General features: G+C 38.8%; 1 protein-coding gene across 2 annotated transcripts in view; it reads left to right on the forward strand.

Annotated features, from left to right (window-relative positions):
• Positions 1–17,948, forward strand: part of meox1 (mesenchyme homeobox 1) — a 68,050-nt gene extending 50,102 nt beyond the window's left edge. For both annotated transcript variants that reach the window (XM_057827088.1, XM_057827087.1), the window contains 3 exons: positions 4,176–4,866; positions 8,506–8,678; positions 17,388–17,948. In XM_057827088.1, the coding sequence (XP_057683071.1) occupies positions 4,176–4,866; positions 8,506–8,678; positions 17,388–17,510 (987 nt within the window). In that variant the 3' untranslated portion in view covers positions 17,511–17,948. The remainder of the gene's footprint in view (positions 1–4,175; positions 4,867–8,505; positions 8,679–17,387) is intronic.
• Positions 17,949–18,304: the final 356 nt, after the last annotated feature.

The raw sequence follows: 18,304 nt of genomic DNA on the forward strand, positions 1-18,304 counted from the left end.
GGTGAATAAGAAAATAAAAGGTTTTTAACTTCAACAATTTCAAATGAACACTTACAAACGAGCACTTAATTGTAGTGTCTACAACGACATCACCATTTCCGTGATGATAATACACACTCATTCAAACTCAACTACCAAACTAAATAAACTCATCTGGATGTCACGAACTTTGTGTAAATAGTTTTCCAAGAGTTTAAGACGACACTCACCAAGTTAAATGCTAATGCTAACGCTTCAAGGTACATTTAGCATTTGATGGTCACTCAGCACAGACCTTTAAAGGCTAAAGCAACATGGCATATGTGGCCAGGATAAGAAAACGACCCAACAATGCTACAATACGTGCTAACTACACATACGATAAGAAAATGTCACACATTGTGAACCTATGACGAAAACTGTCGAATTTTCATCTCGTTCTCGTCGGACAAAAACTGGCATTTGTCTCATTATGTTTTAGTCTCCCAAGACTTCAAAGAATTGTTTCTCAACTAAATATTTTGGTTATCATTATTGTTGACAAAAACAACACTGCTTCAGCTGTATTTTGTTGTGCTTGAAGTAGATTTTTTATTTTTATTTAAATTGAGCCTTGCAAAAGATCAGGGGATTAAATTCAGCTCTTCAGCAATTTTTTCGATTGCAAATTTCACGCAATAGAGTGGCCGGGCTTTCTCAAGTGCACCAAATAGATTTCCAGTGCCCCCGGAAGTTATTACTAGCCCACTGCTCTGCTTTTGCAGGCTATCGTCTGCCTTTACTGTCCAGTGCTTCTGTCTAATCTTCACATTTATGGATAGTGGACTAACTATATTGAAGTGTATGGTAATTAATGTTGTTAGGGTTATGGACATTTTCATTCTGTAACATTACACTCGTTGCAGCTAACCATTAGTGTTGTAATAACTAGACATAAGAGCAAAAGTCTGGAGAGCAAGAAAGAAACAAAATTGTAAACATTTAAAATGTTTAGCTTTACTTTTCATATGCATTAGTTTGCTTAATCTCAATCGTTTTGCTTTGTCTAATTTTTTGTTTGAATCTGTTATGACACAAATCTTAATTCCATAAGCTCCTGCTTGTGCTTATTGTTGTATCCTTGGTCAACCCTACTTGCCTGTGTGAAAGTAGTGTGAGAATGAGTGGTTGATAGTGATCAGAAGGACCCAATGGCGCAAATTGGCTGCCTCGCCTCTGCCAGTCTGCCCCAGGGTAGCTGTGGCTTCAATTGTGCATTACCACCATGTAGTGTGGAGTGAAATGTAAATAATGATATGTAAAGCATCTTTGAGTGTCTTGACAAACGCTGTTTACATCCAATGCGTTGTTATTATTGTTTCGTAATAACATGAAATTTGGTAGATAATTTGATCATGAGTTCATTTACAAAAAAGAAGTCAGAAAAGTTTGGGGTTTAGTATATAAGGAATGTGACCTTTTAGCCAGATTGCTGGAGTTCCGCCAGCCGAATTGCCGGAACCATGCTAGTGTAATTCCAACGACCTGGGCCGCCAGTACTTCGACAACCCGGCCAAAAGGCCCAACAACCCGGCCAAAAGGCCTAACTCCGCAAGCTCACCTTAGTTTTAACCCCTTGTACTGTCTCCTTTTCAAAAGCTGGAAAAAGGCTTCGAAACTCAAGTTGACAATTTATACCAAGTCGACAGAAAGCATACAGCACAGAGAGACCCAGGCGAGGAGGCAAACTGGATCCAGGGTCACCATATCATGAGTCAACCAAAGATTCCTGAGAAAAATTACAACAATTAGTTAAAAATTCAGTCTTTAAAAGGCTCTGGTGAAGCGGGCTCTGGTCCGGAAGAAGGGTGTGTTTGAGCATTGTTTAAGATTATTGTCTGTTGCAGTGCTGTTAATCTTACTTTAAAAAAGTAATGAATTATAGTTACAAATTACTTCTCCCAAAAAGTAATTGCGTTAGTTACTCTGTTACCTGAATGTAAGAGTAATTAGTTACTTGGCAAAGTAACTGGTGATAATTTTCATGTTTTTTTTTTTTTTCCAGAAAAAACCCCAAAACGTTTATGTGAAGTGTAAAACGTTTTTGTGACAATTTGCCCTAGCCCAATTCTTTACCCTAATTTACCCTTTACCCTGAATCAACCGTTAAAAGTTGTTAAAATTGCTCCCATTATTGCATTAGTTCCCCTCTGTCTACTTTTGACATGTGGAAGGTTTAAAACTGTTTCATCATTTAAAGATAGATTCCAGTCAAGATTTTGCCGATATAGGAGTATTTTAGATAAAAAGTTACTTAGGTTCGCTAGGAAGGTTCTATACAACAGAGCCTTCCTCAGAAGTCTACTGCTTTAAGATGGCGGCTGTATACTAACGCATCTAGTTCCTATACTGTACATGTTGCTAACGCCCCCGTGTCTGTTATTTCGCATCTAGTTCTATATATATATGTGATATCTACCATATCAACCATATCATGTGGGCGTAGTTTGTAGGCTATCGGCTACAGTCAGGTATTATTGGAGCCACCTAGCATCGCGTTTCCTCGGCGTCACAACTTTTTTGCCTCCTCCCCACTCCTGCTCTGCTCTGTCGTCTCGGCGAGTCAGTCACCCTCAGACTTTTATCGCGTCATTCAACCAATATAGCAACACATAGTAACGCACGCCTTTCCATCCTCAGTAACAGTAACGGCGTTGCCAAGATGAGAAAAGTAATTAATTAGATTACTCACTACTGGAAAAAAATAACGCCGTTAGTAACGCTGTTATATTTTAACGGCGTTATTAACAACACTGGTCTGTTGTGGGTTGGGCAGAAGAATTTGGGTGTTACTGTTGTCAGGGTAACGAGAGTTAAGGATTTTTCCATCCTCAGCGCCAAGTGAGTGCTCACTTCTTGGTCGCAGGTTGCTCTGTATCAGATGTTACATGTGGCAAGACAACATGTCCCGCCATTTGTTCTGTATTGTCCAGAAGAGCTGATCACGGGATTTGGGGGTGCAGATGTGGGCTTGTAGATATCTTCCCTATCACCTGCTTGTCAACGTCAATCTTGCTCAGTCAGCTGCATGACACGTGCGTTGAGCTTCCGTGGTTAGAAGGCATCCTGTATCTGTTCTGCTCTTATCTGCCCGTTGTCATGGCACTGCAAATTGTAATCATGTCAAGTCCAACTGTTCATAATATCTAAATATAATCTGCTTTTTTTTCTTAAACTATGATATAAATGCTATTTATTTCATACTGGGTGCGTTAGAGTAATACAAACAGTCAAACAGTAAATATGAGAAAAGATACTATTCCCTTCAGTAGTAGTAGCAGTCATTTGGCAATTTATTCAAGTCCGCCAAGTTTTTGAAAAATTCAGCTCCATAAAAGTTGGACGTTCCACCCAAAAATACATGTTGCTGTCATTAGTATCCCTGGGAGAAAATAAAACAAAAACCCTAAAAATGTATGCCGTTTTGGTTTGAAGTATCCATTTTTTAAAAATTTGTCCCATTAATCAAATTTTGCACTTCAACAAAGCTATTATCCGGCATATCTATGACATAAGTGATTTTCTTTGGGCATGCAACCCGAACTTTACAAACATTCACATTTTAAATTTAGAAGTGTGTTTGTAATGTTCCATCTTTGTGTGATTGAGTATTTAAGATCCCGTGATACAAGAACGTGACACTGGTTTGGTGAAGTAAATGTGGTTAATGTGGCCACAGCTCCTTGCAGTGTTGAAAAAAGAGGAAGCATCTACCAGAAGACTTTCCTTTCTCCTGAAGCCTCCATCCCACTGGTGCTTTTGAATCACAGCCCTGAAATTCCATATTGTGCATGTCAACAACGTGGGAACAGGAAAGGGAATGCCGCCAGGTGGATTTGGGTGTGATCGAAACACAGAGGACAGCATCCGGGTGTCAAAAAGCCACTTAAATGGGTGTCAGTGAGCACTAAGGAGCTGGAAAAGAGTGCGCCGTGCTGCTCCCATGTGGGTGGTTGCTTTCTAGCCGGCAGAAAATGTCCCTTTTAAAATGGCCGCGTCTGGAAAGGCCATTAGATGTGCATATAAAATTTCCCCTGTGATTAATAGTGGATGCGGCAGGCCAGCTACTCCAACATGTGGTCGGGGGTCTGGAGACTCCGCCCCTGAGGTGTCGTTTTTCCCCCCTACCATAAACTCGCCGCGCTTTCCCACCTCAGGAGGAGGGCTCACTGTCAAGGAGGCCTCAGCAGACTTGTGAAAAGAGGCGGCCCGATCACTTCAACCCAGCAGTGGCCCGTCCAGCTCTACCAAGAGAGCGCGAAGAACCCGCAGGAGTGCGAGCGACAACGGGGGTCACCGAGGCGTTCTGTCCTCACGCCATCAAGAGGATCCTGGTTGATTTTTTTTCAAGTGCAGTCATGGACCAGCCGGCCAGCAGCTGCATGAGGAGCGCGCACCCTAGCAGCCCTATCTGGGGATGCATGAGGAACCCCCATTCGGGTGTCCCGGGCTCCAACCTGCAGTCACCCTACCAGCAGGCATCTTTCTCTCTGCACCAGAAGCCCGAGTTCTTGGCCTACACGGAATTCTCCGGTTCTTGCCTAGTGCCGCACGCCGCCGCGTACCCCCGCGATGACAGACTCTATCCGGACAGCCAGGGGGGCTACCAGAGACCCGACTGGCACGTCAACCCCTGCGAGGCGCGAGGCCGGGTCCCTGAAGCCTGCCCGCCGGTGGTTCCACCCTCTAACACGGGGGAGGGCGCGGGGCCCGAGCTGGACAATGTCGGGGCCGAGCGGCTGCCGGGGGCCGTGCCCTCGTGCCCCGAGGGGGAATATTCGCCCCAGAGCGTGGCGTCGGCAGACTCTGACAAGAAGAGCGGAGGCAAGAGGAAGAGAGATGCCACAGGTGAGGGGATGCGCTCTTCTCACTCAATTAAAAATATATTTTTAATATTCACATTAGGCACGTAAGTCGCGTGACATGCTAAAGCGTCTAAGTTGTTGTTCTCTAAATTTTTTTTGCAACTATTGAAGACAATTGTAATATATTTTTTTTAATCATAAGTACTCGCTTTATTTCCTCATGAAAATACGTTAATGATCTTAGACATGTTAACTTTTGCACGAATTGTTAGATTTCCAATTAGAGAATGTGTACGATAAGAGGATGCGATATTTTTCTCATTGATGATTAAACTTATTCCTGAAACTTGCAACAAATTTTAATCGTTCTCTACATTATATGAGTTTATTTTAATAGGTAAAAATTAAACATGAGAAGTTCTTTAGTGTTTTAATTGTATGCCAATAGTAACACATGTACTTTTAAACACTAAAGTGCCAACAATATAATATTCCTATTTAATATTGATATTTCAGCTAGGTGTGTATGAAAGTAGAGATGAAAGCAACTGTATTTTTCACAATAATCACCTTAAATATATTTAGGTTTATACACATTTGTGAAAATATAAGCCTACAGTTAGGCTCTCAAATTGCTCAATAAAGTGGAAAAGTAGTCAGTTAAAAACAAATAGTGACAATTTTAAAACTTGAGTTCGAATATTAGTTTTTATGTTTACACATGCCACACTGATGGCAGTTAATGTAAATATATACCTGCCTAAGGATCTTGCGACATTATGTCCATTTGCTATTCGTGCCTCATTATTACAATTACATGAAGTTAATTGTCATTTTGTCAATTTCCAAGACGACTATTTGTGGTCTCCGTATGACCAGTTTGCTCCCCCCTCACCGCTGCCTATTTACTTTTACGGCATCTGGCTGTGCGGAATATTTATTGGGGGTGGGGTGTGACAAGGTCCCGCCAGGTGTTCTTGCGCGCATTCCCGCCTCGGACGCTGCCAGCTGACCTAAACGCCATTAGAGCTGACACCTGAACTGAAGTGTGACTTTTTTCCCCCTATTTTGTTTAAGTGCAACCTGTGCAACTACACGTGTATTTATGCACATCTGGATTTCCAGAAGTTCAATTTCTGGCTGGATGATCTGGCAAAGCTAAACTTTGTCAACTTTGAGCCGTCGGAAAATTTAAATAGGATGATGTCAGACATTGTTGTTACTCCTAGTGTTCACCACCAACTCATCTGTTATTTTGACATATTTTTTTTGCGCTACATCTAGCAAAGAACTGCTGCGTAATGGTATTGCTGTCATGTCAATGATATGCTGTCATTTTAACATGCTACATCCTCGATTAACTTTACAAAAAAGTGGGAACAAAATGTTTTCAAATCGACAAAAAAAACAAACCAATATGAATAATCTGAATTGGAGCATCATTTACTGCTAGTCCAAAAAGTAATGGGATGTTACTTATTTCGAGTGTACATTTTCACCATTACCCAAGAATTACTGTAGTAACACATATTTTGTACCCACAATTTTGAAAATATATTTTCCACTTTTCTTTACTGTTGTATTTTCTAATGCTTATATATATATATATGTATATATATATATATATATGTATGGCGGAAATCACTCAGGTGACTTGAAGTTCCAGTCTGAGACCCCCAATTTGGCCAAATTTTAAAATTGTCCCATATGCATGTGTGATACATCATTGAAAAGCTTAAAATCTTTAAATTTCGGGAAAAGAAAAAATTTGAAGAGGAGGGCATTTTAAAATTTTTTTTTTTTTTTAACCCCTAAACACTAACTCGAGGTGAGAGCATGAGAGAGCATAATTAAAGACACCATGATTTTAATGATATATTATCGCGTATTTACCTTATTATGATCCAAAAACTTTATGCAGCATGTATCACTGAGTTTCAAGACATAGCTGTGAATGGCCACAGCCGGACTTTTTGGGGATTTTATGGGTGAAACACGGTAATATAACAAGGATCGCAATGGAGAAATCGCAGACATCAAGAAATGGTTGACATTTTCTTTTTTAAATATTTACCCTTTTCAATTTTTCTTTGTTTGGATCAATTATTTATCATCTAAAATATCGGGGAAAATGCGACAGTAACAAAAAAATACAATTAAGCGATAGCTATGAGGTAGATATCCGTGACCTATTTAAAGACACTATTTCTTTTATTGTGACTTAATTTGTTTAAAAGTTTAAAATATGCGAGTAAATAATTAAAAAAAAATTTTTTTTTTTTTTAAACTAAATATTATATAACTAAAAATGATAGACATTTCAAATAATACATATAATTACTTACCTTCTTTTTATGGCTGGGTTGAAACAAAAGCAGTTACGCAGTGTCTGTAAACGGGGGTCTCCAGGGTAAAACGGACTAATTAAAAATAGTTCGGGGGCTTAATGCGCCAGGAAACTGCTATGGCAGCATATAGACATATTGTTCTATCAAACACAACAGTTCTTTTGGCTTAAAATACAGCGGTTTATTTTAAAGAGGGGTGCAAGAGCAGAAACAGCTTTTTCAGCCTTGTCTTTGGTTTTTTTGCATAACTAACTAATAACTACCATATATAGCCTTGTACCATCTATAGCCTCGAATTTTAGCAAAACCAAACATTTACCTTTTTAGTGGCGCTTTTTCATTGAGTTTGCACGAAAGCAACACAAATAAAATGATTACAAAAACAACACATTTTTATTGTTTTTCCTGTAACATGGTGTAATCCAATATTCCAGTTTAAAGTACACACACCCACACCCAAACACTACGCTCGTCATATATTGTAAATATTTTTGCAAACAATACACCCAGACATACTTAACAATTGGTCTTCCCTTTTAATAGGTGACAAAAAAATGTTACAATTTTTAAAGGACTAAAGTACTCTGTAGCATTATTATTATATTATTTCTTTATTGAGGTTGTTGAGAATTTTAGGTGGAGATTTTTGTTTTCCTTTCTAAGAGAATTTAAAAATACTAAATCACATACTTTCAACAAAAACCTCAGCATTCCACAAGACAAAAGTCAGATTGCTTCAGATATAGCATTCTGAAGTTAGTAAGAATGTGTTTCTATTAAAATATTAAAGTTGAAATTTAGTAATAACCCGTTATGATTGATAATTCTATGATGTTAATGTGACTATTACATTGAAAGCTAGTAAAAAGTGGACCATGATAACAGCTTTGCTTGATCCGAGTTGAGAATAGTTGAAAAATGCCAACCCCTCTGTAGATGTTTGAGGCTTCTCCTGATAGATGTGCTGTCAGGTAGAGATGAATTAATGTAGGGGTCTTCTCCCGGGGTCTCGGGCGTACACATAAGGAACAGTCTGACCGGGACACATCCGCATCTTTGTTCTTTCTTTGGCAGCTTTAACGATGTTCCGCTGCATTCCTCCGCTAAGTTGGTCCCTGTGTGGCTTTGTGGCCAAATGGACAAATTAGCCAAATGCTGACCCACTGTGACTGTGATTCATGGTGGTCCTAAAAGTACCACAAACTGATCATTAAAGTTTGTCGGCGTCATAAAAATCTACGCGCTAGTTTTTTCCCTCCTCAATAATATCATGGGAAGTATTTTCTTGTGGAAAACACCCCACACAATGCATTGTCCCTTCGATCCTCGCCCAGACACGCCGGAGTCGGTCTGCAAAGCGGACGCCAATTGCAAGGCCCGAAAGGAGCGTACGGCCTTCACCAAAGAGCAGCTGAGGGAGTTGGAGGCCGAGTTCACCCACCACAACTACTTGACCAGGCTGCGCCGCTATGAGATCGCCGTTAACCTGGACCTCACAGAGAGACAGGTATGGAACTGTTAAACAATATTGAAGAACAATATGCCCTCATGTGTGGGAAAGGAGAGCCACAGTTTCAATGCACTCTTTTAGTTAACTTTGTTTAACTTTGGCAGTCAAATGATCATCGCCACTCCCTCCCAGTTCAAATGGATTGGACGTCTATTGGCATCAATGACAATGAAACATGAATGTTCATTAAAAAAAACATATATTTTAGAATTATAATTATTATTATTATTATTTGTTTAAAAGAAAAATAATGAAAAGTAGCTTATATATACATATATATGTGTGTATATATATATATATATTTATTTATATATATATATATATATATATATATATATAAAATATTTTTTAAGGCTGTCAAACGATTAAATTTTTTAATCAAGTTAATCACAGCTCAAAAATGAATTAATCGTAATTCATCGCAATTGAAACCATCTCTAAAATATGCCATATTTCTCTGTAAATTATTGTTGGAATGGAAAGATAAGACACAAGACGGACATAAACATTCAACATTCTGTTCATAAGTACTGTATTTGTTTATTATAACAATGCACCGATACCAGTATCGGTACCGATACAGCACTAAAATGACATCATCTGTATCTGGGAGTATTGAGAAATACTGTGCCGATGCTGATAATAATAGCTGTCCAATCATGTGGCGTCTAATTGTATCGGGAGACAAAAAAATTGTATCTGTGCAACACTACTTGTCAGTTTGTTTGGTTTTTTTTTTAAATGCAATTTCAAATACTTCATTTTAAATATTTTTAACACTGTCAGTGTTAATTAACCATGTTAACTAGGGTTGTTCCGATCATATTTTTTTTTGCTCCCGATCCGATCCCGATCGTTTTAGTTTGAGTACCTGCCGATCCCGATATTTCCCAATCCGATTGCTTTTTTTTGCTCCCGATTCAATTCCAATCATTCCCGATAATTTTTCCCGATCGTATACATTTTGGCAATGCATTAAGAAAAAAATGAATAAAACTCGGACGGATATATACATTCAACATACAGTACATAAGTACTGTATTTGTTTATTATGACAATAAATCCTCATGATGGCATTTACATTATTAACATTCTGTGAGAGGGATCCACGGATAGAAAGACTTGTGACTTTGTATATTGTGACTAAATATTGCCATCTAGTGTATTTGTTGAGCTTTCAGTAAATGATACTGCAGCCATTCAACCCAAATGCATGATGGGAAGTGGAACCATGACTGTGCGTAGTGCTACCAATTGATATATCTTCTCTGCGTAGGGAAATAACATAAGGTGTTAAGAAAAAGATCAATTGCTACCTTGCTTCCCCACATTGCTTCCCATGATATTTCTAATCGTAGGGAGGAGGATTGTAAGGCTTTAGCCTATTAAAAAAAGGCTCCAAAGGCTGCCAAAATTCACTCTACTCGTTTTATGCTGCCTTTTATCTCTCTAAATGGGTAGAACGGCGCCATTACAGATTGAGCGCGACAATGCGTGAGTGGGTCGAGCAACGCATGCTTTAATTGCATTAAATATTTAACGTGATACATTTATGAAAATTTATCACTGCCGTTATCGGGATAAATTTGATAACCCTACCTTAAGCCTAAAGACTCTGGATGAGTGTAACATATTATGTCTGTAACGTTAAATACAATTAGAAAACGATTTAATTAAAAAATATATTTAAAAAAGGCATGGCCGATATTTTTTTGCCGATTCCGATACTTTGAAAATGACGTGATCGGACCCGATTGATCGGCATCTCGAATGTTAACGCTTTAACTATTTAACAGTATTTATAATTGCTCAAAGTACAAATACAAAATGGAATTTGACCAGTATTATAGTGAACAATAAAAACTCTTCCCCCGCTCCTTCCGTCACAAGAATTCATTGGCGTCTCCCGGTCGTTCAAATTACAATGAGCAGATGTTTTCCTGCACGGACTCTTGTGGTTATCGCCGCATGACGTGAGGCTTTGGGGGGGGAGGGGCGCCATCAAACCGGGTCAGCACGTGCGCTTGCGGCGGGATATATTAAAAAGTCCGGTGTCCCGGCTAATGAGGCGGCGGTGCCACAATGACCGCACGGAACGGCCGTCTGCTTCCCTAAATGGAATTGCCAGACCGCTGGAACAGGACGGCGGCCGTGTTCCATCTTCGACGCTGTTGTGATGTCCTTTCCATCAGTCGTCGTGGACGGCCGAAGGGGATCAGGATGTTGGAACGGATTGATCCTGGGATCAGATGAGGATGGATGAATGTCCAAATTCGACCAACCAAAAACGGAAAATGTTTTTAGGTTCTGGTTTACCCCCCCCCAAAAAAAAATAGGACACTTGGGCTTTCATTTTTCCTTTTTAATTCAACCTATTTAATATATCTATAAATATATACTGTATATCAAGGGTGTAGGTTTGGTCTCAGCATTGGTAGGGACGGTATAACAGCATAACCTGTATGTACACTTTTTGGGGACGGGACATTAATAAGACTAAACAGATTGGGTGAACGGGGGTCAGGGCTACATTTCTCACGAATATGAACCTAATTAATTGATAGGTTGAATGATCAATGCAAAATACACCTGTATTGACTTATACTAACTTTTATGTGTATTGGATTACGAGATACAACATTCGATTCAAACCTTTGTTTTCAAAAACTACTAAAGAAACAGTTTGAAAACTTCCAGAATAAATGTCTGTATTTTATTCGCAAATTTTTATAGCAATATTTGAACATAACTCTTTTAACATACACAATAAATGCAAACTTGTCAAGACCACTCAACATTGTCTGTCAAAATAAAAAAATTAAGTATAACTGAAAGAAACTCTTAGTCAGGGAATGGAGCCTTTCTTCAGGTAAAACATCATTTCTTCCCACATGCACAGCCAAACTCAACCAAAAATGAAAGTTGGTTTGGGCTGATTACCATATAAATAAAAATAAATAAAAATAAATTTTAAAAAATGTGGAAAAAGGCGTAAACTTCGGTTCACTACATTTCTCACAGTCTAATTAACGTTGACAGTAGAAAACACATACAGGAGGATATTTCTTCCTATTCGAGTTTGAGAAATTTACACAGATTAATGTTATTTAATTCTGATGCAGGTCGGACTTTCAGTAGCAAAATTAGTGGTGTTTCCCACACCTCCACAACATTGACGTCTTTTTACATTACTTACAATGGCTGCTGCTGACGGAAAAAAGCTTCTAATATTCCTCGTCTTTGAAGGAAGCAGAGGAGGTGGCATGTTGTATTTGTGTCGGGGCTGAGATTGCGTGTGTGTGTGTGTGTGTGTTTGAAGGGGGGGGGGTGTAGTCATCAAAAAAAAAAAAGGACTGGCACTTTCAGCAAGTGAAAAGGGGTCAATGTAAATCTGAACATAATGAAAGTAATTCACTTAATCATGGTAGGGCCAATTATATCCGTACAACATATGGGAAGACAATATAAATTACCCATATACCTCAATTCAATATATAATGCAAATAAGGCTGCGTAAAAGTTGGTGGGGACAATTTGAGCATCCTCAGAAGTTGGTAGTGTTATGTCCCTACAATCTCTATGCAAACCACTTTTTTGCTTCTTAAAATAAATAAAATAAATAAAATAAATAAATAATAAATAAGCTTCATGTATTTGTGTTTTTTTTTCTTTATTACGTAAGTAATGAAAGGAAATATAACTATTTCAACATAAGCAGCGTTAATATCAGAAACACAAAAGGTCAGACAAGAAGCCATTGTTATTTTTATTCAATGTTTTTTGTAATCACTTCAAGGGTACTAAAAAAATCTAAAAAGAATGCTATTTTGCGCAAACTGTAAAACACAATTATTCCTAAATTTTGAATGTAAAATTTGATTTCTCAATGTTTTTAACAAAATAGTTAAAATATACCTTTTAGAGATGAAGTAGTAATGCAATCATAATAAGGTAAAAGGCACTCTGTTGCAAATATCCCATCCTTCTTTTTACGATCCACTTTCCTTCAATCAAACAATAGGATAATTTTCACCTTTTCCAGGCAACAAAACCTCCTTTGAAATGCAGCCCCTTTATAGCATCATCAAAAGTGATTTAAACATAAACAATGATGGCCCAACTTCTGTGGGAGTATAAGCAGGAAGCGCTTGAGTGTCATCGTCCACTCGTTCCATTTTTTTTGCCACCCATTATGCGGAATTTCCTGCTGTTCGCTGCTATTCTCGGTGCGGCAGTCAAAATGTTTCCTATCGACGGGTAAGGGAGACAAGTGATCCGACATCCTGTGTTGATGATATGTGGCTATGCGGATTGAATGCTGGCGGTTCATTCTTTGTTGTTGAACGTTATAAATCATCGTCTGCCCCAGATTTCCAATCTGTTTAATCACAGTTAAATGGATTGGATGTCTATCACCGTATAGTATGGAGGGCCAGGAGAGGCAAAATACAGTTGAGAAAATAAGTATTTGAACACCCTGATATTTTGCAAGTTCTCCCAATCCACTGTGAGAGAGATAATCTAAAAAGAAAAATCCAGAAATCACAATGCATGATTTTTTTTAACAGTTTGTGTGATACTGCTGCAAATAAGTATTCGAACACCTGTCTATCAGCTAGAATTCTGACCCTGAAAGACCTCGTCCGCGTATTAAAAGTCCACCTCCATGTTTTATCCTGAATCAGATGCTTTTGTTTGAGGTCGATGGCAGCATAAAGAGACCTGTCCACCTCATACAATCAGTAAGACTCAAACTTGTAATATGTTCAAGACCAAAGACACCAAAGAGTAAATTGTTCACCTCCACTGGAAGAAGCTAAACATGACGGTCAATCTCAATCGGGGTGGAGCTCCATGTAAGGTATCACCTTGTGGGGTTTCAATGACCCTAAGAGAGGTGAGGAATCAGCCGAGAACAACACAACATGAGTTTTTCAATGACCTGAAAAGAGCTAGGACCACTGTTTCCAAGGTTACTGTGGGTAATACACTAAACGTCATGGTTTGAAATCATGGATGGCACGGAAGGTTCCCCCACCTAAACCAGCACATGTCAAGGCCTGTCTTAAGTTTGCCTATGCCCATTTGGATGACGCAGAGGAGTCATGGGAGCAAGTTTTGTGGTCAGATGACAGTACAACTTTTTGGTCATAATTCCACTCACTTCTTGGAGGAAAAAGAATGATGACCCATCTCAAGAACAACATCCCTACTGTGAAACATGGGGGTGGTACCATCATGCTTTGAGGGTGTTTTTCTGCGCATGGGACAGCACGAGTGCACTGAATTAAAGAGAGGATGACTGGGGCCCTATATTGTGAGATTTTGAAGACCAACCTCCTTCCTTCAGTCAGAGCATTGAAGATGGGTCTTGCCTTGGTCTTCCAACATGACAATGACCCAAAGCACACAGCCAGGAAAACCAAGGAGTGGCTCGGTAAGAAGCATACCAAGGTTCTAGCATGGCCTAACCGGTCTCCAGACCTAAACCCAATAGAAAACCTTTGGAGGGAGCTCAAACACCATGTTTCTCAGCGGCAGCACAGAAACCTGACTGATGGGTGGGCCAGGATCCCTCCTGTGGTGTGTGCAAACCTGGTCAAAAACTACAGGAAACGTTTGACCTCTGTAATTGCAAACAAAGGCTATCGTACAAAATATTAACATTTGTTTTCTCAGGTGTTCAAATAATTTGCTGCGGTGTCACACAAATAAATCGTTAAAAAATCATACATTGTGATTTCTGAATTTTTCTTTTTAGATTATCTCTCTCACAGTAAGCATGCACGTATGATAACAATTTCAAACCCCTCCATGATTTCCACGTGGGAGAACTTGCAAATTAGCAGGGTGTTCAAAATACTTCTTCACTTTAAATAATAAGTGGAAAAAAAGGTTGTCTCCTTTTGCCCTGCGGTCGGCTTCTAACCAGTTTAGGGTGTACGCCGCCTCTTGTTAATAGTCAGCTGGGATAGGCTCCAGGACCCTCGCGACCCTTGTGGTATGGCAGATGAATTGATAAAAATTCATTCATTCATAGATGAATTGATACAAATTTATTCATTCATCTGCCAAGCCGCTTATCTTCACCAGGGTGCTGATGCCTATCCCAGCCAACTACAGGTAGTAGGCGGGGTACACCCTGAATCAGTTGCCAGCCAATCACAGGACGCAGGGAGACAAACAGCCATTCATGCTCACATTCTCACCTACAGACAATTTAAAGTGTTCAACCAGCCTGCCATGCATATTTTTGGGATGTGTGAGGAAACCGGAGTACCCGGACAAAACCCATGCAAGCACAGAGAAAACATGCAAAAGGAAGGCCAGAGCCCAGGATTGAACCCTTAATCTCAAAACTGTGAGGTGGACGTCATAACCGCTCCTCCACCGTGCCACCCCAAAAATTAAAATTAAAATACATAATTAAAAAAAATGAAATACAAAAATTTGGCAAAAACTGAAATAAATCATAAATATTTGAAATATATACAGTGCCCTCCATAATTATTGGCACCCCTGGTTAAGATGTGTTTTTTTAGCTTCTAAGATATATTTTTTATTCAAATAATATGTGACCTTAATGGAAAAAAAGAGAAAAATCTAACCTTCAATACAAGTGCGTTTATTCAGTGGGGGGAAAAAATCCCACATAAAGAAATAATTATTTGACATCAAATAATGTGTGTCACAATTATTAGCACCGCTGGTGTTAATAATAGGCTTCAACTGGGACCCACTTAGTGTTTGTTGCCAAAAAGCTCAATCTTGGTCTCATCTGACCAAAGCACACAGCCTGGGACCGTGTGCTTTAAACACTCTAAGTGGGTCTGGCATGCCACGAAAGATGCGCATGCTGAAAAGCACCTCATACCCACTGTGAAGTATGGGGGTGGGTCAGTGATGCTGTGGGGCTGTTTTGCTTCCAAAGGCCCTGGGAACCTTGTTAGGGTGCATGGCATCATGAATGCTCTAAAATACCAGGACATTTTAAATCAAAATTTGTTGCCCTCTGCCCGAAAGGTGAAGATGGGTTGTCACTGGGTCTTTCAGCAAGACAATGACCCTAAACATATGGCCAAATCTACACAGAAATGGTTCACCAGACACAAAATCAAAATCAAGCTCCTCCCATGGCCATCTCAGTCCCCAGACCTTGTTTTGTTGGCAAAAGGGGGTTGTACAAAGTATTAACACCAGGGGTGCTAATAATTGTGACAAACATTATTTGATGTCAAATAATGATTTATTTATGTGGGATTTTTTCCCCACTGAATAAATGCACTTGTATTGAAGGTTGGATTTTTCTCTTTTTTTCCATTAAGGTCCCATATTATTTGAATTAAAAAAAAACATATATTAGAAGCTAAAAAACACATCTTAACCAGGGGTGCCAATAATTATGGAGGGCACTGTACAAATTTAAATCAATTCATATAAATTCTAAACGAGAAATGTTTGAATAAACCTAGATAATCTATTAAGTCAATAATGAAGTTATAACATTAAAAGTAGGGCTGCACCTATCAATTATTTTAGTATTTGATTCATCTATCAACTAGTTAGTTCGAATAATCAATCAGATTAGAAACATTTTAATGCATGGGAGAATCCATTTTTGATGTTAAACAAAGGCTTGCTAAGATTGCACTTTCAAAAGGGCATTAAATGCGAACACAAAATTCCCGAGTGTTTATTCAAACTATGCAGAATTGCACTTTCATTTAAAAATAAATCAAAATACCTGAGCTGAGCCTCAAACGATTAAAAAAAAAAAAAAAAAATCTTAAGTACAACAAAAGAGCAATTGGCTAACTGTCATTGCAAAAGTCCGCAAGTGTAGATGCTGTAAAATGCTAACTTTTAATTTTTTTTTAAGCAATACTCTTTAACAAATCGTTCAAACACAGTCCCACAAAAAACTCCTAAATATACCAAGGAGCTAAAATATAAATGCATTAAAAACATATTAGCTTATGTTGATCTTAACAGGGAGCAGCTAGATTAAGCCATGTTAAAACCCCTTCAGACCCGCATTTTTTCTGCTGGGCAAAAAAAACCTCAAAACAAACAGATTTATCCTCTACTCAAACACCAGAACAAAGTGCATTTTTTGGGTTGGGTATATTTCTTGCTTTTATAGGTTATTTTTAATGTTAATGTGTTTTTATGATAAATGAGCACTTTACGTTATCCTTTTTGAAGTTGCGTTTGGTCAGCCATTTCAAAGAGCCAAAAATAGCAAAGAGGGCGTGCCAAACCTCATGATTTGATTTCAATGAGTAAAGTTTCATCCAATCATCTCCCAGAAGTGGAAATAGCAGCTAAATTCAGTGTATTTAATGGTTTAGAGGGCAGTGTATCCACCCAAATCATTAAAACTAAATGCAAACACTTTCAAACAAACTATTATAATGCCAAAGACTAAACGAATACTCGTAGCAGCAAATTTGAACCGAAGCTTTTTTCTAATCGAATTACTCGAGTTGATCAATTAATTGTTGCAGCACTAATTAAAAATGTCTGCTTTAACTTCATGATGTATTATTTGATGTAATATTGGCCCTCCTGATCCTCTATGGTCAATGGCAGCCACTGAGATGATGAGGGAGGGAATAATTGAATTTAAATTGCTCCATTAATTCGTTTTGGTAATTTCTCTTGAGCGGCGGCTGTCATTTACTAAAATTCTTCTCTCTCCTCAAGGTGAAAGTTTGGTTCCAAAACCGGCGGATGAAATGGAAGCGCGTGAAAGGCGGACAGTCGTCGTCGCCCAATGACCTGGAGAACGACGACATGGACTCAGCCGCCTCGCCCAGCTCTGACTGAGAGGCCGGAGGAAGAGTAGTGAGAAGGAAGGTGGGAGGCGAGCAGGAAAATGGGATGTAGCCAGAAAGGGAACGCTGGTCAAATCTTGCCTCTCTGCGAAGGAATCCAACAATTCCGAAGACTTTTTTTTTTTTTAATGTGTGTTCCCAGGAAGAGATGAGAGCAGTTTGTGTGCTTTTCCAATGTACATAGTTGATTTATGTCCACTATGATCCCTGCTTTGTTTGTGATCCATCCATCTTGAATATTGCAAGAGGCCTCCTAGATATGGAAGACTGGACGTCCAAACCCTGTCATCGCTTTTTATCACGTGACTTCAACCAGCTGCAGAGACTCACTTTCCCCTTTAAATATATATATATATATATGTTTGTGCATATTTTTTCTTCTCCATTTCATTTTTTTCATACTGTTGGAAAGTTAACAATAAAAACAGATGTTGCCTATTTTTTTTTTTTTTTCGCAAATAGAATAAATCCTTTGCTATAAAACTGGCAAAATATTCTCAGCATTTATTTCAGACGTTGCATAAGAGAAGCAAAACGGCACTGTATCTAATGTCCATGACTTATAGTAGGTGTCGTATACGATACAGTGCTTTGCAGTGGCGGAACAAATGTAAATGGGGCCCAGATGCGATGAGTAAATACCATACCTGTCAACCCGAGGCCGTTGGGAATCTTACAAATAGTGATGTACGCCCTTACAAATTGGTGACTAATCTTACAACGTTGTATATAGCGTGCAATATGAAACAAAAATAAAACTCAATTTTTAAAATATTATGAAGTTAT

The sequence above is a fragment of the Corythoichthys intestinalis genome, chromosome 21, assembly GCF_030265065.1.
Source record: "Corythoichthys intestinalis isolate RoL2023-P3 chromosome 21, ASM3026506v1, whole genome shotgun sequence".
NCBI lineage: Eukaryota > Metazoa > Chordata > Actinopteri > Syngnathiformes > Syngnathidae > Corythoichthys > Corythoichthys intestinalis.